The 27,201-nt window shown below is 39.9% G+C and overlaps 1 protein-coding gene across 1 annotated transcript in view; it reads left to right on the forward strand.

The window, feature by feature from the left end:
* Positions 1 to 25,681, forward strand: part of grm2a (glutamate receptor, metabotropic 2a) — a 33,520-nt gene extending 7,839 nt beyond the window's left edge. The window contains exons 2-6 of the mRNA XM_005741380.1: positions 4,598 to 5,334; positions 17,689 to 18,526; positions 20,070 to 21,133; positions 24,508 to 24,685; positions 25,231 to 25,681. Of these exons, the coding sequence (XP_005741437.1) occupies positions 4,807 to 5,334; positions 17,689 to 18,526; positions 20,070 to 21,133; positions 24,508 to 24,685; positions 25,231 to 25,304 (2,682 nt within the window). The 5' untranslated portion in view covers positions 4,598 to 4,806 and the 3' untranslated portion in view covers positions 25,305 to 25,681. The remainder of the gene's footprint in view (positions 1 to 4,597; positions 5,335 to 17,688; positions 18,527 to 20,069; positions 21,134 to 24,507; positions 24,686 to 25,230) is intronic.
* Positions 25,682 to 27,201: the final 1,520 nt, after the last annotated feature.

Consider the following 27,201-nt stretch of genomic DNA (forward strand, 5'->3'; position numbering starts at 1 on the left):
GCACAGTCTGGTTTGAAGTGTGTAAGAGGCTGGCAGGCTTTACACTTCAGAATTAAAAAGGCCATCTGGTGGAGACAGAAACGTAGATGGCTGGATAGGAGGGGAGAGGAAAAAATGAGAGGAACAGTTTGTCTTTGAAGTTAACATGTAGACAGAATCCTGGGTGGGGTATTACATCTAAAGTGTAAATATCGCTCTTAGCGTCTGTCATTTAAGTATACACACAGCAGTTTGGAATGGCACCACACTGATCTACAATACAACAAACTGCAAAGCTTAACTGTGAAAATCTTATTAATTTGAGGAAACTAAAAGTATATGAACAGATAACGAACTTCATATTTGCTGTATAATGTCAAACCTTTCCTTTGACTGTCAATTTCACATAGAATTTGCCTAATTTATTTCGCCCTAAAATAACAGCATTTTGATGGGATCGGGAATCCCAACTTGTATTCCACATGGACATACTGGAATTTTTAAAAGATTGGTTTTCCAACAGGAGTCTGTCTGTCTGCTACCATGATAGGTTGCACACCGGAGTGTTCTGAACAGAGAATTGGAGTCCACTGGTAACACGCAAGCTCCCAGTGGGAATGCAGGCTCAGAAAAGAGACTGACAATGTGTCTGTCAGAAATCCTTTTGTCACCCTTCTCCCTTGAGACTGTGCGCTTAAGTGCTTTGCCAGAGCCATGGCAGACAATTTTTCCCCCCTGCAGAATCTCCAGTAAATACATTTAGTCATCTTACATCTCAGACATTCGATGAAAACTTGTGCATCGGTGTTTTAATGTGGCAGAGAGCTACACTTAATCCGGAATACACTCTTCAAACATTAGAATGTTCTTATTGTACAGAGTCATATTCCTTCGCTTGTTGTGGTTGCCTTTGTACGTGCGGCAAGTAGCGCAGGCGATTGCACTGGAGTTTCACTTGTTGACAAGCTGCTGAGGGAGCAAATGGAAAGTCTGACACCTACACAATTATTTTGTGCGGAAGAAAAAGGACCTTTTAGGTTTCACTGATGGTTCCTGAAGTGTAACGCTACATGTCACATCTTGTTTCCCAGTAAAGTATGTCGCGCATACACCAGAAGCATCTCCTAGGCGATAATTCTTCATCAAACCATTTTTAAACAACTAAGAATCTGTCAAAGATAACATATTAAAACAATAGCGGTGTTAGCTGCGTCTTTCTGCTGTTTTATTTCAGTCGCGGTTGAGGGTGGGCTGCTGTTTAGAAGGCAAAACATGAAACGCTCTGGCAGGAATTTGATAAGTTTGGTCAGTGAACAGTGCAGGCTTCCCAGTTCTCCCATAAGACCAGGCACCACGCATGATCAGACTGGCCCACTTGTCCTGGTCTGTCTTCCACTTTCCCTTCACCCTCTCCATCTACTGGCAAGTTTCCATGGAAACAACAGAGAAAAAGACAGAAAAAAAGAGAGAGGGTAGACAGAGAAACAGAGAAAAACCCCAAAGAACGTGGTCTGCAGCCTGATCCCATTGAAAGCTTTATGTTGTTTTAATAGGTAAGTCAGTATTTTTAAATGGATTTGAAGACATATGCGCATTAATATCCCCCTGCTCTGTTTTCATAATCTCTCATCAATACAGATAATTACTGCTTGTCAGCCTACTTGACTTGGTGAGACAATGGATTTGAGGCAGATCATTCTAGCTCAATAATTTACTCCGATAAACTTGTCCCACACTCAACACGCTGCTTAATTAAGCCTCTGGGATTTGTGGGAACTGACACCAGGGAACAGGCGCATAAAACTCTACGTAGATTAACAACTAAAAGGCTGTGTATGCACAGAGAGCAGAAATATGCATGCACAATCTTTTCAGCAGATTTATAAAGCCACAAGTACGCCTGGCTCTGTTTTGCTGTCACTGTGGAGCTGGGCGCACATTTATAAGCCCCATTTGCTCTCCTGCAGTTCACCACACATCGAACACTGATACATGCACAGTCACTGGACATTAGTTGCGCTGGTAAGGTTTTCCATCGGCGGCAGAACAGATGTCATTATGCATAATTGTTATTGCTGTGGACCTTTATTGGATCCATCCATAGTGTGTCATTAATGAATTTATAGCTTTCAAAGAGAAACAGACAAAGTTCTACAGAGCTGAGGATAACATTTAGAGATAACTAATCGCTCAAATGTCAAGAAAAAGAAAAGAATTCGCTTAGTCAGTGACACTATGCTCGCCAGACACTTTATTTGGTACACCTGTTCAACTCCAATTTAATGCAAATATCTAATCAGCTAATCACATGGCAGCAACTCATTGTACTTAGGCATGTAGACATTGTCAAGATGCCCTGCTGAAGTTCAATCCGAGCATCAGAATGGGGAAGGAAGGTGATTTTAATGTGGTGTGGTTATTGGTGCCAAATATGCTAGGAATGATCTGCTAGGATTTTCCCACACAATCATCTCTGCTTACAACCAAGGTACGCAGAAGACAGGAAGTAGATAGGCTACAGCAGCAGAAGAGCTGGGTGTCGCTCTTCTCAGCTATGAACAGGAAACTGAAGCTCACCAAAACTGGATAATAGAACAGTGGTTTGATAAATCTTGATTTCTGGTGCGACAATCAGACGGTAGGCTCAGATATTTGGTGTAAACAACATGCAAGCATAGCTCCATCGTGCCTTGCATCAACGGTTATTTCTTGGTACACTTCAGGCCCCATATTACCAAGTGAGCATCATTTAAACACCAGAGTGTTGTTGCTGATGATGTCTGAATCTGTATGAAGAATTTAGCCGGTTCAGAAGGCAAAACATGGTCCAATCTAGTACTAGAAAGATGTACCTAATAAAATGTCTGGTGAGTGTATACTTTGATAATTTCAAGTCACAAAGGAACCAGAACCAGCAACTATGCCACGCTCACATTGACTAATGCTCACGTTTGTAAAAACCACCATCAGGAGAACACTAAACAATCATATTATTATGTAAGAATAAGTTTCTGAACTTATACTCAATCTTATATTTAATGTCCATGATATCACATCATTTAGCCGTGTGACAGACTGGCAAACTGTCCAGGGTATACTCCGCCTCTTGCCTTACGGCAGGTGGGATAGGCTCCAGCCCCCTCGCGACCCTGAATTGGATAAGCAGAAGAGAATGGATGGATAGATGGATATCACATCATATCACACAAGACTGACTGCAGAAGACTCAGTGTGCTTTGTGAGTGAGGAGTGACCTTTAGCACACCTTCCTCAGTAACGCTGTCCAATTATACCAGTTAACGAATGTTAAATTTATAGTTAAAAACAGGTTTTTAGAAGGCATATATGTATTAACAATGGAATTATACTTGGTTTTAATACACATAATAATGATTAGTTATGACTATATATAGTAATGTGCATGAAGCTGAGAACTGTTATTTTCCAATGACAACAGCATCATACCATAACATTTTATATACTGTGTTATATGTTTGTAATGATTACACAAATGAGAATTCTTTTTATTTTTTATATTTAAAATTTAAACATAACACACTGTGTGCCCTAAAAACAAAAGGGTGTCTGACCCATCGTTAGAGAACAAGTGCTTTAAATAAACACAGTGTAACTGGCTGTGATTTAACACCCAAATGGCAGCTTTGGTGCACTTTTGCTGAACATCTGCACCCAGTGCACTGTTTGTCTTGTTCACATTGGCCTTACAAAAATGTCTTTTCATTTTCTAAGAATTTCCCACATTAATTTTGCGTTTCATCAAACCCATGAAAATAAATCATGTTCCAAAACAGTGAGTGAAGACTGAAGTATGTTCATGTATCTCTAGATAAAATCCCACTAATTCAATTTGTTGGCAACAAAATCAATTTGCTTGCTCAAAACAGAGTCCTCAAATCCATCTCGTTTTATTTTTGCGCGTATTTTTCTTTTGTTGTGCATAAATATTGTCTTTGTAAGACTGTGAGCATTTAATGTGATTTGACAAAATGTTCCTTCGGGACACGATTTGTTATCTCTCTCGACTTCCGGTGTACAGGAGCATGTGCACATGTGATTATAAAAGAGTTGTACAATCATCTGCCTTGGAAGAAAAGCAATGTGAGGTCACAAAGATAGAGGGGATGAAATGGAGGGAGAATAGAAAAGCAGAATCAAAAGTGTAGCGTACACGCTCACTAAATGTTTTTGTTATTCTCAGTGAACTCTGATCTAATGGTGAACCCTGTCCTTAAGCTGCTTTATAAGCTGGCTATTTCAAAGCTAGACATGTCATATAACTCTGGATAAGAGAAACATTGGTCTTCATGAAAACTGGAAAACAAACTGGAAAAAAAATTGTCAAAGGTAGCGAACTCACTCCAGCTGTGTGGCAGCGTGTGTGGTGACAGTAAACAAATGGAGAGTTTTTGTTTTCACTGTCTTGCCTGTCACAGCTATCATCAATAAGAATCAAAGGACACAAATATTTACTAATGTGTAGATGTCAAATATTTCCAAGGGCTGAGTCTGTCCCTGGCAGACGCACAGTCTGTGAGACAAAGGGATCATTGTACTTCAGCTCAAAAGCTGTGACTGAATTTCTCTGTTTGATCTGCAGGCTGTAATCTACAAACACTCTGAAGAAGAGGACGCGGAGGATGGCAATGATGCTGTAAATGGCCTCCGTCAGAATAAAAACAGTGGAGCTTTGAGATCTGGCGGGGCTGCTGCTGCACCTTCTTTTCTTCAGTGCTGCCGTATTCAAAAGCCGACCGGACGCTGACCAGAAATCGCAGGCGGGACGGTGACTTTGTTTTGCCCAGGGATATGTCATTGGGGAAAGCCCCTGTGTTGGGGGTGCGCCCTCAACCCCGACCCCTCTGGCTGTCCAACCTCAGCCTGCTGTGCTTATGTGTGTCTCTCTTTGCCCAGGCTCCCCAGGGTTTGCCTGTGGTGGGTTACAACACTGACACCAAGAAAGAGATCACACTGGAGGGAGATTTGATGATCGGTGGCCTGTTCCCTGTGCACCAGAAGGGCGAGGGTGCAGAGGACTGTGGAAAGATCAATGCACAGAGAGGGATCCAGAGACTGGAAGCCATGCTCCTGGCATTAGACGAAATCAACAAGGATGAACATTTCCTTCATGGGCTCAGACTGGGAGCTCACATACTGGACACATGCTCTAAGGACACCTATGCTCTGGAGCAATCCCTAGAGTTTGTCAGGGCCTCCCTCACCAAAGTGGATGACAGTGAGTACACGTGCCCTGATGGCTCCTACGCCATCCATGATGATGTCCCTCTGGCTATCTCTGGGGTCATAGGAGGGTCCTACAGCGATGTCTCCATTCAGGTAAGGACTAGTGAAAACAGAAATGTTTGTTTTTTTTTCATTTATTTTAAAAATGCTTTATGCCAATAAATAAACTGATCAAAATGCTGCATTAAATTTGTCAAAGAGACCATTTTCAAAAGATGAACTTCACTTTTAGCTGTTACTGTAGGCACGAGAGAGAGCGCCAGAGAGGGGAGGGATTACAAACCCAAGAGTGATTGTGATGGATTGTCATATAACTGTCCATTTAGACTTAAGTACCACGTGCAATTACCCCTTGCGAGATGTTAACACAGGGACTTAATGAGTATCAGTTCCGCAAGAAGGATCTGTTTACCTGTACGCCCATGTGCTTGGCTGATCTAATTTGGAAGCTCTCTTTCTCTTTCCCAGTAATTCACACTTCAGCTGTGGTCCTGTCAGAGGCAGACATGCTACAGATGTTGCACTCAGGACGGGCTGACAGGATGACTAGTGATGGCATGATTACTCTCAGCAGCAGTGCTCCTTTCGGCTCACTCAAGCTGATGCGATGAAAGCTCTGCTAATTGGGCCTCCCAATCTTCTGCTGTAATATGGCTGCCACATAAATGCAATTTCAAGTCATTGTGAAAAGAGATACTGTGCGTCCTGCAGAACTGAGATTTGTAAACATCCACAAATATACATGCCTTAAAGCATTAATCCAAACTCATCATCCCGGCTCAGCCAGCCAGACGACCCAGTCTCATCTGAAGAGCACGGTTCACCTCACTTGAGATATGCAGCTTCATGTTCCAGATATCTGCTTCTTGGAAGAAAAGAAACACACTTCTGCTCATCCAAAAACAATGATTGGAATCAGGTCGCAGATAAACAACAGACTCTGCAGGAACCCCTGTCAGTGGCAGTGTGCTGTTTGCAGCCTTTCCCCACTGCGTATGGCAGGACAATAGGCTGGGGGAAGCGTCTATACACACTTTGTCTACAATATAGACATGCCCACAATGCTAAGCCAAAAATAATTAATTCCCTGTGAACAGCTGCTTCACTAGCTATAGCGGGCACATGAAAAATCTGTCTCTATTCTGCAAAAAATTGATACGATAACTCCAAAAGTTTTTAAATGAGTAAATGATGGTTAGTAAGTTTGGGAAGGTGCTATGTAAATGCAAACATCTTCATGTACTGTAGTCTTGACAAAAAAATAATACCAAATATGTAAAGAAATGATACACTTTGCAGGTGGAGAGCTCCTGGAGAGCTATAGGGAAAAGGCTTAAGGGAAGTCGTGCCTATAGCACCTATAGAGGGATTCCTGTTCAAAAGGAAAGTTTGAAAATAAAGGAGTTGATAAACGAGCTGTAATTTTAGCAAAACTCTGCATCTGGGGCTCCTCAGAGAGTGCCCTTGTCTTGTGGTAATTTATGGGTATGCTATTACAAGCCTGAGGTCTCAGGTCTGCCCTAGCTTCTCGCTGAATATTTCTCATAGTAGAAGTACACCATAGGATACAGATGTCTTTTTTTTCAATACCACAAATAACTTGTAATGAAGTTCAGTCATGAGGTGTGCTCGCCGTCTCTTTCTCACGCCTGGTTGGTGAGTGTGTGATTATGCAAATAAATCTGCCCTCCTCTTACACACTTGCTAGCATTTTAAAATGAACTTTAACCACATAGTTATATTTAATCTTCCTAATGTTCTAAAGATTTCCTGCTATTTTCTGGGACAGTGTTCATCCACAAACATATGCATTTGGGCCATGAGAAATATGTGATATTTTTGTGCTGCTGCTGGAAATCATCTCCACATAATGTGTCCGTTCTTTGTAACTGCCTCATTTGTATATAATCTATAGCCTGTCAGACCTTTCGGTGAACCAGCCTGAGTGAGTGAAACTTTATAATGTCTGCCCATCTGTGCGAATGGCACAGAGTTAATACACATGTGTGTATTTCACCCCAAAGGCAAGGCAGTTACAGGACAAGCAGCATTTATTAGTTTAAAGGCGCTTTTCGGTCCGGCGACGTGGCGGAACATGTCGAACTGACAGGTGGTGAGAACGCTGAGTGCTGTCTAAATCTGTCACAATGAAGAAGCGTGTTGTGCTGTGCTGCTGGTGTTGTGGTGTGACAATCGCAGATATGGGGGCGGATCTGGCTGCCAGCCTAGCCATGCTGCAGCTACACGGGCCCAGATTGAGTTAAGTGTGGAGGCGAAGTTTGATGACGCTCTTGCAGGGTAGGTCCTGTCTTCCCCATCTGTGGTTGCAGCCGGGCTTTCTGGTAGATTGGCAGAGGTGTGCATGCACACAGAGGACGGAAAAAAACGGGGGGATGGAATGAAAGCTCATGTTTCTCAGAAACGCGGAGACGCCGACGTGCAAATCTGATCACAGAGTGAAGGCGATGGAGTGAGTCACATGGCGTCATGTGGCGTCAAAGCACTTCACAACCCCAAGTCTGTATCTTAAACAGTCTGGGGGAAGTCTGTGATGCCATCTGGATGCTTTGACTAAATGTACATGTAGAAATCGTTGGGTGATTCAAATTTTTAGCCTCGACCATTTTCCCTGTGGAGTATCCAAACAGTGGGTCATCAGTGCAAGGTGAGTAATGACCTTGTGATGACATGCTCGCTTACATTCAGCATCTTTATTCATGTGTGAAGCACCAACAAGTTACACGTTTACCCTCTGGACATATCATTCTATACTTGAAGCAAAGACACTGAAGCGCTTTGCCAGTCCACATCCGGTGTCACGTTATATTAATTTTTGTTGGGATACCTTTTATATAACCGGGGACATTAGCTTTATTACTCTGCAGTGTCCTAAATGGGTGGGTTAAAGAAAGGGTGCATTAAATTATACAATTGCAGTCCAGGAACATCTAGCCTCAGGGTCGGATTCTGATTAATACACGGACGGGACTCCACTTTTTGTTACCCCGACAGCAGTCTTCGGTGCTGAATATGACTCACCGGTATGAGAGCATCCCCAGGCAAAACATAATCACCGGGGCGCATTAGAAGAACAACACCTCTGGAATGTCAAATACTCAAGTGCTCACAAAAGAACAATGCTCAGGCATAAAACACGGATAGATTTAAAAAGAAAAAATCAAAAAACTCTGGAACCAATCTGCAAACAATGGAAAATAACACACTGTGATGTTTCAGAGCAGCATACAAAAATCGCTGTCTGGAGGCAGAAACGTGGCTTGTTCCAGGGTATTTGGATAAAAGCGCTTTCTGAATAACGACAACTTTGTGGATAATTGGAATTTCTTCTGGATTCACAAGGAAGCATGCTGGAATTAAAAAAAAAATGTTGATCTTGATTTGAGCAGTCTGGTTGACATTTGAAGACTAAACTGTGTGAGCAAAATAATAGGATACATTTATATATATGAGCTTTCAGCCAGCTCGAGAATTTCATTTTTATCACCCGCAAAGAAGACTATTTTTAGCATTGTCTTCATCTGCAGGTAGACTGTGCCAATCTCCAGAGCATACATGAGTCATATGAAGGATTTAAACATGGATACACACATGACAGAACGCAAGCCCCGGAGAATAATAATGATGAAACGTATCGGTAAAGCTATGCTGTGCAAAATACATTATTCATGGGTAAAAGTGAAGAATGCGCCCTGAAATTGTAAATAATTCACGTATGATTGGATTATTCAGCCACCTGACCAAATCCACTATTTGTGCGGTTGAAATAAATATCATGTTCACCGCACACATACACACACAAACATCTATATCTATCTTATATGATAGATATGAATGATAACATGACTTAAAGTCAGCTGAACCCCAGTTTTGTTGTTCTGTGTCTGAGGCTTTTTAACACCAGTGTCTGGCTGGATTGTACTGACCATGTCTGGCAGATATGATTTAAGTCTAAAAAGATGAAATTGAAATAATGACCAAAAAAAATGAAAATGAGTAAAAGCAGTACATGTCCAAGCTGAGTGACTGACATTAAAATGAATGGAAGTGCAGCCGTAGCCTCTCATTTAGTGTAATCTGAATGGCCGCATGGCTCTGGGGGCTTTAAAAGACTATTGCAGCATAAAGGAGACTCGTATTATCCAGCAGCATTAGAGGGCAGGACCTGATCAAAAACAACCTTGCTCCAAGTATGTGACAGCTCATATTTCTATTCTGTTAAAGCTGTTGCCAAGCAACTAAATGATAAGAAATAAACTGATAACGATCCACTGCTAATGATAACACCATGCGTGTGCTGTGCGTGCATGCATGTCCACTCCCCGTGTGCGTGTTTGCCTGAGTGTTCCACAGTGCTGCAGTGGGCCGTGTGTGTGTGTGATACTGAGTGAAGCTAAGGACTGCTGCTTTGGGAATACAGTGTTATTGCTGTAGAAGCACACAGAAACAGTCTTCTGGGAAGAGCAGATGGGCTTTTCATGTAAAAAAGAGAAAAAAAAATCATGACATCTCTACAAAGGAGGCCTGATATTTTCTGGACGAGGACACTGTTTCAGTTTCTTATTTCTGTGTTCTTGTATATCTCTCGCTTTTAAATTTTTTCTTTTGAGCACATCTCACCCACTCACAAGTATATTAAATTCTTTCAGTTCATTACTGCCGTATATACATTGGTGGATGCTTATAATGAACATGGCCAAAATATTATATCAAGGTCAACGGATGTACAAAAATCAGAATGCTATTAACACTTTCTTATAAACATTTTTTTAAAACTATGAGCTCTGTATGGCAACTAGCTCACTAATATCATTAATATAGTTAGATATATATATTTATAGTCCCACCAACCTGCTGTTGAAACCTTTTGTTTATGTGGGTCAACCAATCAGAGAAAACTTGATTCGGTGTAGAGGGAGATGATATAAAATTGGAGAATTAATAATAATAAAAAATCAGTGCAACATATGTTCCATATCTCCAAAAGATCAAAGCATATTTTTACATTTGAAATTTGCACATATATATTTTTACTTTTCTGTCATGCAATCTGAAATCTTTTCATTGTTCTCCTGCCAACTAGCAGTATATGACAGCTGAGAGATCGGCCCAAGTGCTGCTACCAGATCAGGCATGCCCTCACTGCTTGGTAGGAAACCACTTTCACAGTAATCTGCTCAGAACCAGACCCTGAGCTGTAAATCCACACTAGGCCAGTTCTTAATTGTATTAATTAAATAAGGTGCTGTCTGAGGCAGCATGATCCCTTATGGCTGAATGTAAGAGACTGGAAGCCACACACTACAGCTAAAACCAAAGGCAGTTATGTATAGTTTAGTATTTTGATCCATTCAAGTAAATTAATTTAATGAGTGTTCAGTTTAGCCTTTGTGCTTTATAGAGCGCTTTGAGTACTCCGGGAGAGTAGAAAAGCGCTATATAAGAATCAGTCCATTTACCATTTACCTTTGCATGCATTTTTAAGATTTCATCTTTGTACACCACCTGCTGTCTTTTTTGTCAAAACAAAAACAATAGACAAAATGCCAATCGTTGCCTGCAAAAAGTAAGTAGTAGTAGCAGTGTTAGTGGTGATCCGACACCAAACCGTAAGTTATGTAATTAAGGTTTCAGCTTTTATTTCGATAAGTGCTATATCAATAAATTTTAGTCATAAGACATGCAATATCGACCACTAAATGAACCAAATTTACTAAAGATTAAAATTCCCTCTTTAATTTCCAGTACAAAAGTATTAATATTGACATTAAATTAATGTACAACACCAGAAGAAGCACATGCAGGTCTGTCTATATATAGCCATTTATAGAGCCGTTCTCAGGACCTTCTTAAAACCTGCAGGTGCAGGCAGAAAGAAACCCTCCGAGTGCAAATTGTTAAACAGAAAAGACTGCAGGATGAAAACTTTTCTCCGGTAGACACTGACTTAATGTGTTTCACATCGTTCCCTCTTTTGCCACAGATTTTCCAGTGACAGGATTCATTCCTCAACTTCTTGCCCTCTGCTGTCATATTTTGTATTCCTTTGAACCTGTCGGGAGTTCATTCTCGACTGAGAATCCTTGTGCCGCAGAAGCCAGCTGGCAAAAACCTCCCAGGTTAAAGGAACGTAATGATGTTAAAAAATAATCAAGATGACAAGAGTAATAAATGGATAAGCAGAAAAAAGAAAAATGGTGATTGTTGAAGTTGTGCGCACACTATCCTATTTTACCAGTGGCCTCAACCCTAAATCGTCATTTTTTAATACATGCCATATAAACATCTATATAATGATTTCCATTAAGCCTGTTGTATCAGTGTCATGCCTGCTGCTGTGTGATACAAGATTCCATAAGCTACGTGTAAGTGGATTACAGCTCCAGTTAACACCCCACAGAGAACTATCACTGTGAGCATTGAAGAATTTCTGCAGCACAGATAAATGTTTTTATTTTTCTAACTGTGCACAGAAAATCATGGCAACAAAACTATGCCGTGAAATGTACTGATACTACAGGTGGAATATTAGGTACCCTAGACAGATATTTATATAAATGTCATCATTATATCATACTATCATACTGTATTGTAGTGACGACAGAAATCAGGCAAAGATTAGGAAAGTTTGTTACAACCGATAGTGACAACCTCCTTATAAGCAGCGTGCTAAGTTATAAATATAATTACCGAGTAATAGAGTTCAGATCAAAGGGGTCAAAATGCAGACACAAAGGAGGCAAGCTGTAACAACCACCTGCATCAAGCTGCAGGTGGTGTAAACCTAAGGGAACCAGAGAACAAAAGGCAGCTGGTGAACTCACGTATGAACATTAACACAACGAAATACACTCACCGGTCATTTTGTTAGGTACACCTGTTCAACTCCTCATTAACACAAATATCTAACCAGCCAATCACATGGAAGCAACTCATTACATTTAGGCATATAGACATGATGTGCTGAAGTTGAAATTGAGCATCAGAATGGGGAAGAAAAGTGATTTAAGTAACTTTCAGTGGTACCAGACAGGCTGGTTTACCTGTACAACCATCTCGAGGGTTTACAGAGGATGGTCTGGAAAAGAGAAAATATCCAATGAGCAGTAGCTCTCTGGCTGAAAATGCCTCATTGATGTCAGAAGTCTGAGGAGAATGGGCAGCATACTTGGAGCTGACGTGACTCGATCATTCATTACTACCAAGGTGTGCAGAAGAAAGCTGAATGCACAACACGCTGAACCTTGAAGCAGATGGACTGAGGCTACAGTTCATTCAGGATCATCAAAACTGGACAATAGAAGATGTTGTCAGGTCCTAATGAGTCTCGGTTTCTGTTTCTTTGACACAAACAACATGAAAGCATGGCTCCATCCTGCCTTGTATCGATGGTTCAGGTGGGTGGTAGGTATAATGGCGTGGGAGATATTTTCTTGGCACACTTTGAGCCCCTTAGTACCAACTGAACATTGTGCAAACACCATGACCTGGCTGAATATTGTCGCTAGCCATGTCCATCTTTTTATAACCACAGTGTACCCATCTTCTTATGGGAGCTTGCAGCAGGATAATGCGCCACGTCACAAAGGTCAAATCATCTCAAACTGGTTTCTTGAACATGACAATGAGTTCCCTGCATTCAAACGGCATCCACAGTCACCAGATCTCAATCCAAGAGAGCATCTTTGGGGGATTAGCATCGTGGATTTGCAGCAGACAAATCTGCAGCAACTGTGTAATCCTATCAAGTCAATATAGACAAAAATCTCTGAGGAATGTTTCCAGAACTTTGTTAAATGTATGCCATGAAAAATTAAGTCAAAACAGGGTCCAACCCAGTACCAGCAAGGTATACTTAATGAATTTTCCAGTGAGTATTCTCAGATGACCAATTTGGTCTTCCTAGCATCGATAGCACACGTCTGTTTCTTTGTCTAGAACAGCTCAGAGATGGTTAATACCCTCAGCTTAACAGTCACGGGACTCACAGACCTCGATGACAGTCTGTTTCTTGCCTACAGGAGCCCTCTTAGACTTTCTGGCTGCTTTTCTGTTAATGCTAAAGTCAGGATGTGAATACAAACTTTAAACTGAAAGAAAAACATCTTTCACAGCAATTTCTACTTCAAATTTGCTACTTTTCAAGTTAATTTTATATCTCACCAGTTAATCATCCTTCAGCATGTAACACATGGTTTAAACCATCAGTACAACCAAAAGAATTTTTAGCCTTTGTTCCTTATATAACAGCGAACACTATGAAGATGTTAAACACATCCAGTTGTTTGTTTTTTGCTTTTTTACTGGTGGGGTTGGGGGGAGGTGGTGATGGTGGTTATCAGCTTTCTCTGTTAAACTTGGTTTTCAGCTTCAGATTTTGTGCATGCTCACATGCATTTCATGTCTCGTATGACTCATAGGGAAGTGATGCATATTCCAATCAGTGATTCTATTAGATGATGATGATAAAAAGTAAAAATAAAAGTCTGTATAGAACATTTAAGTCTAAAAAAAGACATGAATATAATGCTGCAGAAAAGCATCAATCTTGGGATTTTGAACATGACGGCAGTACTTTAGAGGTCTCAAACTGGAAACATTACAGCCTAATAAAAGATAAATAAAGACGTGGAAATCATTTCAGTTTCTAGATAACTTAGAGTAAAATTACATTTATTGACTGGACGGGTGTTCTTGGTGTGTGCTCTGTGTTCTAGTAGCTGCAGTTCAAACAGTCTATGAAACACTAGAATCAAGTATAAAAACAAGCAAAGATTTTCTGCATCACCAAATTAATTATGCAACACACTGTTTGTGCTGCTGTAACTTTACAGCTGGGCTTCAATCTTAAAAACTTGCACAAAAAATGTATTCCACCAGCTGAAAATTCATATTACAATTAAAACATGTAGTAAATAAAACTAACACTTCAAGCCAATTTTTAAATCAAAAATTCAGGAAAAAAACTTTTCCTGATCAGGTTAGCATTAGTTACCATGGTGATTTAGCCAGGTTAAAGGAGAGCCATTTTCATGACACTAACACATTAAGAGATGAAGTCACAGAGAGGGGGGATAGACTGAAAGCGCAAACTTTATACCCTTAGCTAGTCCCTCTTTTCAAGTGCAGCCACTTCTCTGAGACTGGGAGAAGCAGGAAGCATAGAGGGTGAGATGTCACACCTGTGATGTCTAGATTGAAAAAATCAAGATGGTGATAATCAAGGTGTTTAAGTCAGGAGTTGCAGTCCATGACAGAAATACATTGCACAGCACAGCTAGTAATATATTAATGATATCAGCAAACCTTGATTTTTTGGAAACATTACTGTCCCTTTTTGTAGTCATATCACCAACATGCTGATATCATTACGTAAATATTAAATTAGGAAAAAAATACAGGAGAAACTCAATTTAACACAAAAAATTGTGAATGTCCCCAATGAATTGTTAGGAAACATTTCCCACTGCAAATATGAAAGAATTATGGAGTACACTGATTAGCTATCATAGGATGAACTGGTAAATGTAAAAATGATTAATCTGTGTTTACATGTCACTTGCACTTTAAGTTATGCTCTGATTTCTTCCTAAAGCAAGCAAGCACAGCACTGCCAGCTGTTTTACCACATGTTGAGAATGGCTGTCATGACGGTTTATGGAGAGAGATGATTTTATGTAGAAATGTGATTACGTATAGGCCTTTCTGCATAATCAGAGTTCCTCCAGATGACCTCAAACTCTCACTGAATACGAACCTTTGAAAAAAAAAAATCAGTAAAGTGTTTCAACAACCTGGATTTTCATAGTGTTTCATTTGCTACACTACAGAAGAAGCAAAATAAAAGCTCTAAATCATCCGCTAGTAAAAGTGTTTGATATTGTGCCTGTTTGAGTGGTGGTAAAAAAACAAGACCAGTGGCACTTGATTGTGCATATCATTTTTTGTGTGAAACATCCTGCCATTCATTTCAATAAAATTAGCAGCCTGGAAATCACTGTGATTGGCTCATTTAACATTCATCTCACTACGATCCAACAGAATTATAAAGCTCTGATGATTTAAATCCAAGCACATCACAGCAGATCTAAGGGGACATTTCAGTGCATTGCTCTGTGTTTCTATAAAGATAAATTCTCATCTAAGAAGTGTCTGCCTATGTTATTTGATGTGACTTGCTTTTTCCTTGCTACTCACTGTTTTCCATCCAAATCAAGCGATTTGTTACCAATAACTTGCAATTTGCATATTGGCTACTACCTATAGGAATACTATTCTAGCCTCACATATAGCCATGCTTTTACTTTGTCTCCATTTCATGATTTTGATACATCAAAGCACTTAAATTAGTGCCATTATTTTCAAATAGATGTCAAAATAATACTACTATATAATATATATATATATATAACTATAATACTACCACTATTATAAAGTGCTTGCAGCGTAAACCAGGTTGCTCTCACTACAGCTACATGCAGATAATATATAGTAATGATAAATGAAATCACACTGGATGAGCTGGAATGTGAATTTCCTTTCTGACTTTTATAAGAATGACTCATTGACATTCAGGATGCAGCACCATGAGTGTGCTGGTGTGAGAGTCGGCATTAAAGTCAGCCATAATTAGGTTGGCATTCTTTTGACTGATCAGACTGACTCCCCTTAGGCTCCCACAGAAGTGCCTGAAGCAAAAGTTAGTCAGTAGTGGCTTCTGCACACACAGCATGCAGTGTCACAACACTGACAAAGCTTATTACACAGAAAATACAAAGTTTTGAGATTCTTTGACACTTTGACGTCATTTCACTCTCATCCCTACCCTCGGTTTCACTCTACTCCTGTCTCGTCATGCTTCTTTCTTCTCTCATCAGAAACTTTTCGGAAAATGTGTTCCTTCTTATTCTGTTTACTTTGTGTACCACCTGTAGCCACTCAGCCATTTGTGCTCCGCACGTTTATTGTTTATTTTTTGTTGAAAGCATTACAGATCAAAAATAACGAGGTAGACAGGCAGTCGCTGCAATTATTAAAGACATAAAAGGATCTCACCACTGATTCAACAGGAGTGTTAAGTTTTAAAGAGACTAGCAGGGGTCCGTTTAAGAAATAGGAGCCTGGATGAAGGGAGACTAATTGCATCTGCAGGGGGAAAAGACGTAGTGTAGTTAATTTCGTTAATATATTTAATAATAGGCAATTATAACAAATCCCACAGATGGTCCGTGTATGTTTTCTGTGTAGCTTTAACAACTTAATCGCTTCAGTCTGAAAGAAAAAAATGTAGTTGTGACAAAAATATTGTGAATCCTTAGAGATTTTCTGCATAAATGCGGCTGCATATCATTGCATTCATAAATACAATCCAATTGTGTTACACATTGTGATTTATTTACTGAAGACAGTGATCTAATATTATGTATCTCTCAGAGGCAAAAGCATGGGAATGTTTGTTTCAGGTGACTGCGGATCAGACCTGCTCATTAGTTTTGAGGGATTTTAGTTCCTCAATGCTAATCCCAGGTTTCAGTGCTGAGCAGGTTCAAACCGGGATGTTGGTGGGTTTTCTTATGTGAACTCTTTGCTCCGTCAGATTTGTTTTCTTTGTTTGCTTCTTTGACCATTATTTGATAGAATAATTCATGTGCTGGGGGTCGTTGCGTTGTTGCTTGACATTTTAAACTCACTTCATATACAGGTGTTTGCCTCATGTTTGCCTCTAGTATTTAGCGGTTTAATTCACAATTCATTATTTCATCCATGATGGAGAAAGCTCACCTGGCCCAGATGCAGGAAAATAAGCCCAAACCTTGATACTACCACTACCTTGCCTAACCCTAACCCTAACCAGAAACTTCTATTTTGATCTCTTTCTTTCATAAATCATCTGTCAAACAGCTTTCTGGCTCGATCACTTGACCTTTAGCAGCCCTGGATTGAAGACTATTGTTTTTGTTGTAGCCAGTGACAGAGGGTTGTCATTGCAGAGGAGGTGCCCTGGGTTTGTGATGACCTCCCGAGCTATTATAAGCTTCATTTGTATTTCTTATTTGTACACAGTCTGTTTAACAGTAAATTGGCGCGGTCTAAACCTTTTAGGCTCTATAACCCTTTCCATCCTGATACATGTGTTGTGAAAATCTAACTGCCTTATATCCCTGTTCATTAAATAGAAGTGGATTCTGATCCCAGAGCTTTCCTACTTTTCACACTGACAGATTTATAGTGAAACATCTATTCCTCAATTAATACACAAATAAATAAATAGTATTTGCTTTATTTGTTTAACCATGGTCTCCTTATCTACTTTTATTGCATGAACATCTTTTCTGGTTATATTTATGTAGAAATATAGAAAATTGGAACTGCATGTTCATATTATCAATACTTCATAAAGGCTTATTTGTTGTCTTTCCCTTCCTCCAGGTTGCCAACCTGCTGCGACTTTTCCAGATCCCTCAGATCAGCTATGCTTCAACCAGTGCCAAGCTAAGCGACAAGTCCCGCTATGACTACTTTGCCCGCACCGTGCCCCCCGATTTCTACCAGGCTAAGGCCATGGCAGAGATCCTACGTTACTTTAACTGGACATATGTATCGACAGTGGCATCAGAAGGTGACTACGGTGAGACTGGCATCGATGCCTTCCAACAGGAAGCTCGTGCCCGCCAAATCTGCATTGCCACCTCGGCCAAGGTGAGCCGCTCCATGAGCCGGTGGAGTTATGAAAACGTGATCCGCTCCCTGCAGCAGAAGTCCACCGCCAAGGTGGTCATTCTGTTTACCCGCAGCGAAGATGCCCGTGAGCTGCTGGTAGCAGCCAACCGCATGAATGTGACCTTTACCTGGGTGGCAAGTGATGGCTGGGGAGCACAGGAGAGCGTGGTGAGGGGAAGTGAAGCTGTGGCAGATGGGGCGTTCACCATTGAACTTTCCTCCTATCAAATTCCCAAGTTTAATGATTACTTCACCTCCTTACATCCATACAACAATACCAGAAATCCCTGGTTCAGAGAGTTTTGGGAAAACCAGTTCCAGTGCAGCCTCCATGATCTAGGCTGTGGGAAACACTCGCTCCGGGAGGTTCCATTTCAACCAGAGTCCAAGATCATGTTTGTAGTGAATGCTGTCTATGCAATGGCTACTGCCTTACATAACATGAGACAAGCCTTGTGCCCAAACTCCACCAAGGTGTGCGATGCTCTTAAGCCTGGCAATGGACGAAAATTTTACAGAGACTATATTCTCAAGGTCAAAATTGATGGTGAGTGAATCTTAATGAACTAACATTACTTAAGCAAAGCTTTAAAGAAATATGTTTGTCATTATTTGAACATCTGTATATAAAACTAAATATAACTCCAGGTACCAATGCATGTACTAGATGGTGCCAGATTGAGTTAAATCAATTTAGAGTTCCATAAAATGTTGAATTTAAGACTAAGTCTGCATGTTTATTCACTGCACCCAGAGAACATTTCTATAATGATTCAATTAGCAGAGATGAAACAATTTCCTCACCCTCGTGCTCGGAGGCTGCTTTTGTCATGCATGCAAGTGTGAAAAGAACAATGGATTATTCAGTTTAAAACAAATCAGACACAACTTAAAAAATATAACTTGTTTCCTGCTTGTCTACACAAAGCTGCAGCACAAAACAAGTGCCAACTACTGTAACAGCATCAGTTCACACACATCGTAAGTGATTGGCTTTCCAATATAAATGCTCCTACTTGTGCAAATTAGCTTTGATTTATGGAAATACTGACATTTTCATTGATATGAGATGAATGCGGACAGCCGTGTTTGTATCCAGCTGTGCTGCATTTCACGATTTCTAAATAAAAAAAAACATAAATAAATAAATAATAAAATACCCAAAGGATTTTTACTATCCAGAGAATTAAAATTGGATGAAAGGCCTTAAATTAGTTTATCCCATGAGACACTGCAACACTCTAAGGAGAAAACATACAAAAACAGGTGGACCACTAAACTCATACATATTTTGAAATCATTACGTGTGATAGATACGTAGGCTGTAAATGAAAATACTGAATGAGAAACCCTACAGTGTATGTAAAAGAATGGCTGTTTAGCACAGTAATCAGACTGAAGCAGTTACTTGATTGCAATTTTATTAACTGTAATTTTAAGAAATAATAAGTTGAGTAATATATTAGTATTATAACTTTTAATAATAAGATTAAAAGAGTAACGGTGATTAAAAATTGACCTCATACTCTGGTTAACAATAAAAGGCATCATTTACAGCCTTTTAACATTTTATTTAAATAAATGAGAAAATAGCAGGTAGATTAACCAGTACTGAAAATTATCACTAACAGCTGGCCCAAGCACTAATTTTCATATGCAGGTAACCTTTCAACTTTTTAGATGATAGCTCATTTCTGCTTTGATTTCCATGAATTTACAGTTTGCCATGTAAGGTCCTGTGTGTTCTGAATCTTCATCCTATTGTTCCATCCAGGAACAGACTCAGACTGTGACTTCCATCATGTAAATTGCCAGTTTGCACCTGTGTCCTTTCACAGTCATGGAGTCTATATTGAGGGGCACATATAAAAGATAAGACTCTCCTTTCAGAACAAACAGAATGAGTTGCATAACATATGAGTTCACAGTCCACACTGTTGTTGCTCCAAAACAATTGAATAGTTAAAATGTTACAAAGTTGACCAATTTAGATATTTATACCTTACATTTTATACCGTAGTCCAAAACTCTTTATGATGAGTCTCTTACATCTGTTACTAATACACAATATTTTTCTCTATTCCTTTCAGCCCCCTTTCGTCCTCCAGACAGAGACAATATAGTCCGCTTTGATACTTTTGGAGACAGCCTGGGTCGTTACAACATTTTTCACTATCACAAAGACGGGGAACGCTATGTCTACCGTAAAGTCGGCTACTGGGCTCAAAGCCTGAGCCTGAACCACAGCCTGATTCCCTGGCCTGGTGATGTTGTGCCCACCTCCCAGTGTAGTGACCCCTGCAGGAAGAATGAGGTGAAGAGTATGCAGCCGGGAGATGTGTGCTGCTGGATCTGTATCCCTTGTCAGCCCTACCAGTATTTGCATGATGAGTTTACCTGTGCTGACTGCAGTTTTGGACAGTGGCCCCTGGCCAACCTGACAGGCTGTTATGATCTGCCTGAGGAGTACATCCGCTGGGAAGATGCTTGGGCCATTGGCCCTGTCACCATTGCATGTCTTGGGATCATGTGTACACTCTTTGTTATTGGCCTCTTCCTTAAACACAATGAGACACCAGTAGTGAAGGCTAGTGGACGTGAGCTCTCCTATATTCTTCTGCTTGGAGTGCTGATGTGCTATTGCATGACATTCATCTACATCGCCAAACCTTCCACAGCTGTGTGCACGCTACGCCGGCTAGGCTTAGGCACCTCTTTTGCCGTTTGCTACTCAGCCCTCTTAACCAAGACCAATCGCATTGCTCGGATCTTCAGTGGAGTGAAGGATGGAGCCCAGAGGCCTCGTTTTATCAGCCCAGCTTCCCAGGTTGCCATCTGTGGTGCTCTGATCTCTTGCCAGCTGGTAGTGGTGGTGGTCTGGCTGCTGGTGGAGACCCCAGGGGTGAGGAAGGAAGTGAACCCAGAGAGGAGAGATGTGGTCACCCTGAAGTGTAACAGCAAGGACTCCAGCATGCTCATGTCTCTCACTTATAACTGCATCCTCATTATCCTCTGCACAGTCTACGCCTTCAAAACCCGCAAATGCCCCGAGAACTTCAATGAGGCCAAGTTCATCGGCTTTACCATGTACACCACCTGCATCATCTGGCTGGCTTTCCAGCCCATTTTCTATGTTACTGCCAGTGACTACAGGGTGAGTTAACTGAGCTTATACCTGCTCCTCGAGCAGGCACACACAGCTCTTTTAATGGAAGTTGGGGAATGCACAGACTTCTTACTATCACTGACTGTTAATTAATTCTTCTCTAAATCACACACACACGGGATGATAATCATTTGCAATAAATTATTTATTCAGATGGCTTTAGAGTTCTATAGTCTGACCAGAATACATCCTTGTAGATAATGATAATTTTTTCTGGGCTTGAATTTGAATTTTATATGCAATGCCAGTTAATATTGATTCAGTTGTCAGCAATATCTGCATCACCTGTGGCTCCCAACAATATGTATTCTTTATTACAGTTTGCTTCAATTTTTTATGATTATCAGCACACTTTCACTACCTTATTTTACCTCTAATGTTTAAATAATAATGTGGGGAGTGAGAGCAACCCATTAATGAGACTATGCACCTCATGTAAAACTTTAACAGAACTTCAAAGATAGAAGTCTTTTCCCTCTCTGGGGAAAATGTGCTGTGCGCTATGGTTTTGGTTACATTGTTTTCACTCTCTTTTTATACACTACTTATGATTAAATGAAATAACTGGCAGGCAGACAGCCAGCCAGACATCTGCTGAATAGGATCATACACTGAACTGATAGAATTTCAGAGAAAAGGTGGTCTGAGTTGTGTGGGTTCATCCCACTGGGATCTGAACAACGTGCAATGAGACAGAGGCAGAAGGGAGAAAGACAGCGGAACCTCCTGACACAGCTGCCTCTACAGAAACATGGTGAAGACAGGCTAGACCATGAGGGCTGCTAGGGAACTGAAAGTCCCTGTGAGTCCCTGTGCGTAGCTGTGTGGAATGGAGTGTGAAAGACTGGGCTGCTGAGTCCCAGCTGTGCTTTCTGTCTTGGGACTGTAGTGAGGCTCAGAGGAACCCTTCCTCCAGGCCCTGTAGGCAACGCAATTCGCAGCCTGAACAGACTCATCAGATAGACGCAAATCTCCCCTTTGACCGATGAATAATTACTGAAGCAACTGAGTTGGCACAGTGTCTCTAGTTTTTCACAGGCAGGGACACATTACCAGCGTTCTCCTTGCTTTACACTTCTTCTCAAATTGTTGTCACAGCCTGATGCAAACCTCCAGCTGAATAACAAATACAGATCTGTACTAGGCAGTCATGAAATGTTAAACTAAGCTAAATACAATCTACTGAGCCGTGAATAACACGTTTGATTACCAAATGAAATATTTAAGACGCTCTCCACACCGCTGGGGGAAGAGGGCTCCTCTCTTATGCCAGTGCTGGTCATCTCAGCAGCAAATGCAAGCTAATTAAATAGCTACGACTGTTAAAATTCAAAGTGCTTCTATGAAATCACCGAAGGCTACAGAAACTACTACTGCTTGTGAAGTCTATCAAGAAGTGTGTTTAGACAGATATTTCCTAAATTTGATTTCCTTCAGCTTCAAACTCCATCAGTTCGCTTCCACTTATCCCTTTCAGGGTCACAGGGGGCGCTGCAGCCTATCCCAGCTGTCTTAGGGCGAGAGGCAGGGTACACCTGCCTTCAGCTAAAATTAGTGTAGCACCACTAAATATATAGTATCCATATAGATATATAGGTAGACACAATCAGACTAAGCAAGAGGTGAACCACAAATTCCTTGAAAACCAAATGCATAGCAAGTAACTGTTCACTGTCCAAAGTTTAAAGTTCAGCAGTTTGAAAAACAAACAAAAAAACCCTCTCTCGACATCTAAATATCAAATAAATCTTAAACTGATCTTTAAATTACTTGTGATTTTAGCAAATTCGGCATCCATGCCAGACTTGGAAGACTCCAGTAAAGCTTTTCAATAAACGCACAGTAAAACCTGCAATAAAAAGGAGGAATTTCATCTCTCATCTCAGAGGGTCTCTGTAGGGATTAAGTTAGCTGAACACAGACACAGAGACAATGCTGTATTTGTGCAACAAAAACAGCACCATCAAAGGTCAATACAGCCAAAAACAAGGTTGAAGAGAGACTGTAGCAGCCATGCTCTATATCCACACTCCAGAATATAACACATCTGGGGAAATATAAGGGGAAAAACAGATTCCTTGTCCTCTTCTTCCTTGTGCTCTTTTACTCCAACATATTGTGAATTATTAAAACCACTTAACAGGTTATTTCTATGCAGTATTGTCCATGGTGTTATTCAAAACCAAAAGTATTTAGCCTTTGTCCGCGTTGGGATTGGTGAGATTATTATTTTTAAACAGCCGCCATGCATCCGTACATTACACTTACTCCATGCTTTCAAAACTACAGCTTAGAAATATAGTGAAAAAATGGGAATCTGAGGGTTTGTGAATTTACATTACAACACAGCACCTGAGCCTGTCAGTGTGCACTGTATTTCAAAGATAGTGTGAGGAGAATCTTAATGTTGAATTCACTGCAGATGGCAACTTAGAAAACTCGATGCAACTAAAGGTCAGTTTAGTGATATAGCTGTTTCACACTACATGGTACATGACCACACATAGTGATAACCACTATGTTTCCAAAGTGTGAAATACAGTATACATATCAATAATGTCCTGTAGATATTTTTCTTGATTAGTCATAAAATCTATATTCAAGTCATGAATTTACAGAGAGAGTAAGAAACCGACGCAGTAATTAAACAATATTCAAAATAAACCAGGTAAACTGACGCTGTGCAAGTTACATCTCTGTCTCAACTCGCATAGCTTTTTCTGTGGAGCTGTCAGTGCACAGAATCACACTTGGTACCCACAATATTTTAATACCGACATTAGCATTCAGGTTGATGACAGACACCTGCTGCGTCTTGTGAAAAAGAAATGCACCTGCCATGTTGCTGTGTTATATCTTCTCACTGAAAAAAACTAAAAAGACGACTGTGAAAGCGTTGGAAAGCAAGAAGCAGACTGAGGATGCATAGCAAGATGTGGGCAGGGTGAGCCGAAAAGGAGCGAGGGTTACGCAGTTGATTGACAAGCAAATAAACAGATCGCTTAACACCTCTAGTTAGAAATCCCAGCTGACAAACAATCCCCTTCCTCCTCTGTAGCACCTGGCTTTGATTCTGAATTATGAAAGACGTACTTATCATTTCTTTTCTGACTTCAGGGGTTTTTTTTTGTTCAGAATGAATACTCTTGAGCTGCAAAAATGGTCCTCCATATACAGAGTTAGCAACTTTCGGGCATTTTCAACCACAGGTGTGAAATTAAGAGTAGCACTTATGAGGTATACGGGAATTCCCTCAATGCTTGGCAATCTAGAAATGTGACTTTACGTTTCTCTTACTGTGCATATTGTTGTACCTCTGAAACACAACAGTTTGGAGTTTTACCTTTTGTTTCCTCCTCCAGGTACAGACCACTACTATGTGTATCTCGGTCAGTCTCAGTGGGTCGGTGGTACTGGGTTGCCTCTTTGCTCCCAAGATCCACATCATCCTGTTCCAGCCACAGAAGAATGTCAGTACACTCAGGGTGAACACCACCCGCTTCAGTGTAAACACTGGCCCCGGCTCCAGTTTTTCTCAAGGTACCACCCAAGATACAGCAAAACTCGTGAAACTGAAACAAATATTAAATAATAATAATACAATTGATATTATTATGAAAATATTGCTACATGCTTTATCACTGTGTCACACTTGTCTGTCTGACACTGGGAGTTATACATAACCTTTTTTTTGTCTTTTTTAAGTCATACATAATAATAAAAAAATAAAAAAAAAACTTTTAAAATACCAAAAATGGCCCCATACAATCCCTGATGGTGCAGACCTGGTGTAGCCAAAAATAAATTAATAAGTTTAATAAGTAAATAAAAAATCCAAGTCTGTTTATTTAGAACATTTCTATAAGATTTGAACAGAATTGTTGTGTGTTATTATGATAATTAAGTGAAAATACAGTGCTTCAATATACATAAAAAACCAAATCATCCATGAGTTAATTATCATGCTTCACAGGGGCATCTGGGACCCAGGTGCCCCTTTGGGTTACAGTAATTTTGGCTTATATCACAAACTGTAACTACACTGCTGACATTACACAAAATATCCTATTTTTTATGTTTTGCAGCAACGGCCTCCAATGTTGTTCCAACAGTGTGTAATGGACGAGAGGTGGTGGACTCCACAACATCCTCTTTGTGAAGATCAGCTGAGTTATATTTTATTTAATTTTTCGCCAAGCATTGTAAACAAAGTTATATAATCACTAGTCCTGAGTCAGGTGTCTCAGATATCGAAGAGGTCACACAGATGATCGTCCTGACTTTGTTGTCCTCAAAGTGCTGTGAGTACAATGTCCCGATTATTTTCTTTTGTTCTTTTACTCGTAGCATATTTTAAATGAGATGCCAATAAAGTCGCATATAGCCCTTGTTTTTGAGGATTTTACTTGCAACAATGGAGTAAATTATAGTAAATCTGTTAAATGTAATATATACAAGACGTTTTTAATGTAGATTCTGGTGAACCAGTTTGTGCTTTCTTGTAATTTATGTAAATAAAATGTGTTTTTTATTAAAACTGAAATGATTCAAAGTCTGTTCCTTTACACATCATATTGAGATTCATATTGTAGAGGGTAACATATGCAAAAATACATTGCCAATAATCTAAAAATGTGAAATAAACCTTCAATTTTCAGTAGCCAAATCAGTAAAATATACTGTAAATCTGCTGTCATGTTATGTTATAACATGAAATTTTCACCCTTGGCAAGTGCAGGATTCATCTAAATGCAAAACAGAGTACACATATGCAGTGTTTTTGCACTGTGACTCTCATTTCAACTCCAGTAATTTATTCACAGGCCTATGCAAAGCAACTGATGCGACCAGAAGAACATTTTGGGACTCAGTGTCTTATTTATCTTCACACTTGGACAAAAGAAGCAACCCAGTAATGAATACAAAAGTCAACTTTCACAACTCTTTAAAATAATAGTGTGCAAATCAAACCTCCATCAGCTGGAATCTGAAATCTATGCTGCCCAAATTTTAACAGCTTAAATCTACACCATCTGCCTAGACCAAACAGCCACTGAAATGAGAATTACCTGCACAAATATCATCTGTTGACATGGGATAAAATTCACCAAAGCTGTCTTGGACCCGGCCCATACAGTATCAACGATTTAACACTGCCATCTTGTGTCCACATTTTTTTTTCATTTGTCTTAATTTGACCAACATGCACGCAGCTTTGGGGTTTATCCAAATATAGAACATTTCCATATGAAGGAAGTCAATGAATAATTGCAGTTCTGCTTCAGTAGATCTGCTCACTGGACATCATCAAATTGCTGTTTTTACATGGGACAGGCCAAACATGCTGTTCCTTACTGTGACAGACAGGCTCGCAATATATCAAGCATATTATCAAGACACAGACACAATTTTGTGGGGGTAATTAATTTTCGGCATTGCCTGATTGTGCAATACAGTTGATTGCAGCAATCCTGTTAAACTCTTGAACTGATAGTCTCACCCTCATGAGGAAAACCACCACTGTAAATGTAGCTCATTCATTTTAGTTCATCATGTTAGGCAGCTTTTAAACAGTCTTTCTGGATTTTTATTAAGTTAAGTTACAACTAAACTGCTTAAGAGACAAAGATTGTCCAATATGTTTGTCTAACCCTTGGACAAACACAAAGGTCACATGGTACCCTGCTGTCTGAACAATCCCTTTATTAGGTTGCTAGAAATAAACATGTATACATAGCATCTCATAGTATCTTATATTATGCATGCGATTAACTTATTAGAGCAGTTGAAAAGTGGCTGATGAGTTTAAACTGTACATTAATAAATTGTCACACACCACCACCACCAATTTTTTTCTCTGCAACCTATTCACTCCACAATTTTAGCATAAAATATGCATATAAGTTTTAAAAAAATGACTGCAATAATTTTTTTTATCAAGTTGCAGTAAGTGTAACATGTTCAATCTCACACATTTAATGTCAAAATATACTGAACTGGAAACATCAGGTAATTAATATTTTTGCTTAGCAAGACTGTTTGCTAGAATTTTTTTT

The sequence above is a fragment of the Pundamilia nyererei genome, unplaced genomic scaffold (assembly GCF_000239375.1).
Source record: "Pundamilia nyererei isolate P.nyererei 1_Seehausen unplaced genomic scaffold, PunNye1.0 scaffold00110, whole genome shotgun sequence".
NCBI lineage: Eukaryota > Metazoa > Chordata > Actinopteri > Cichliformes > Cichlidae > Pundamilia > Pundamilia nyererei.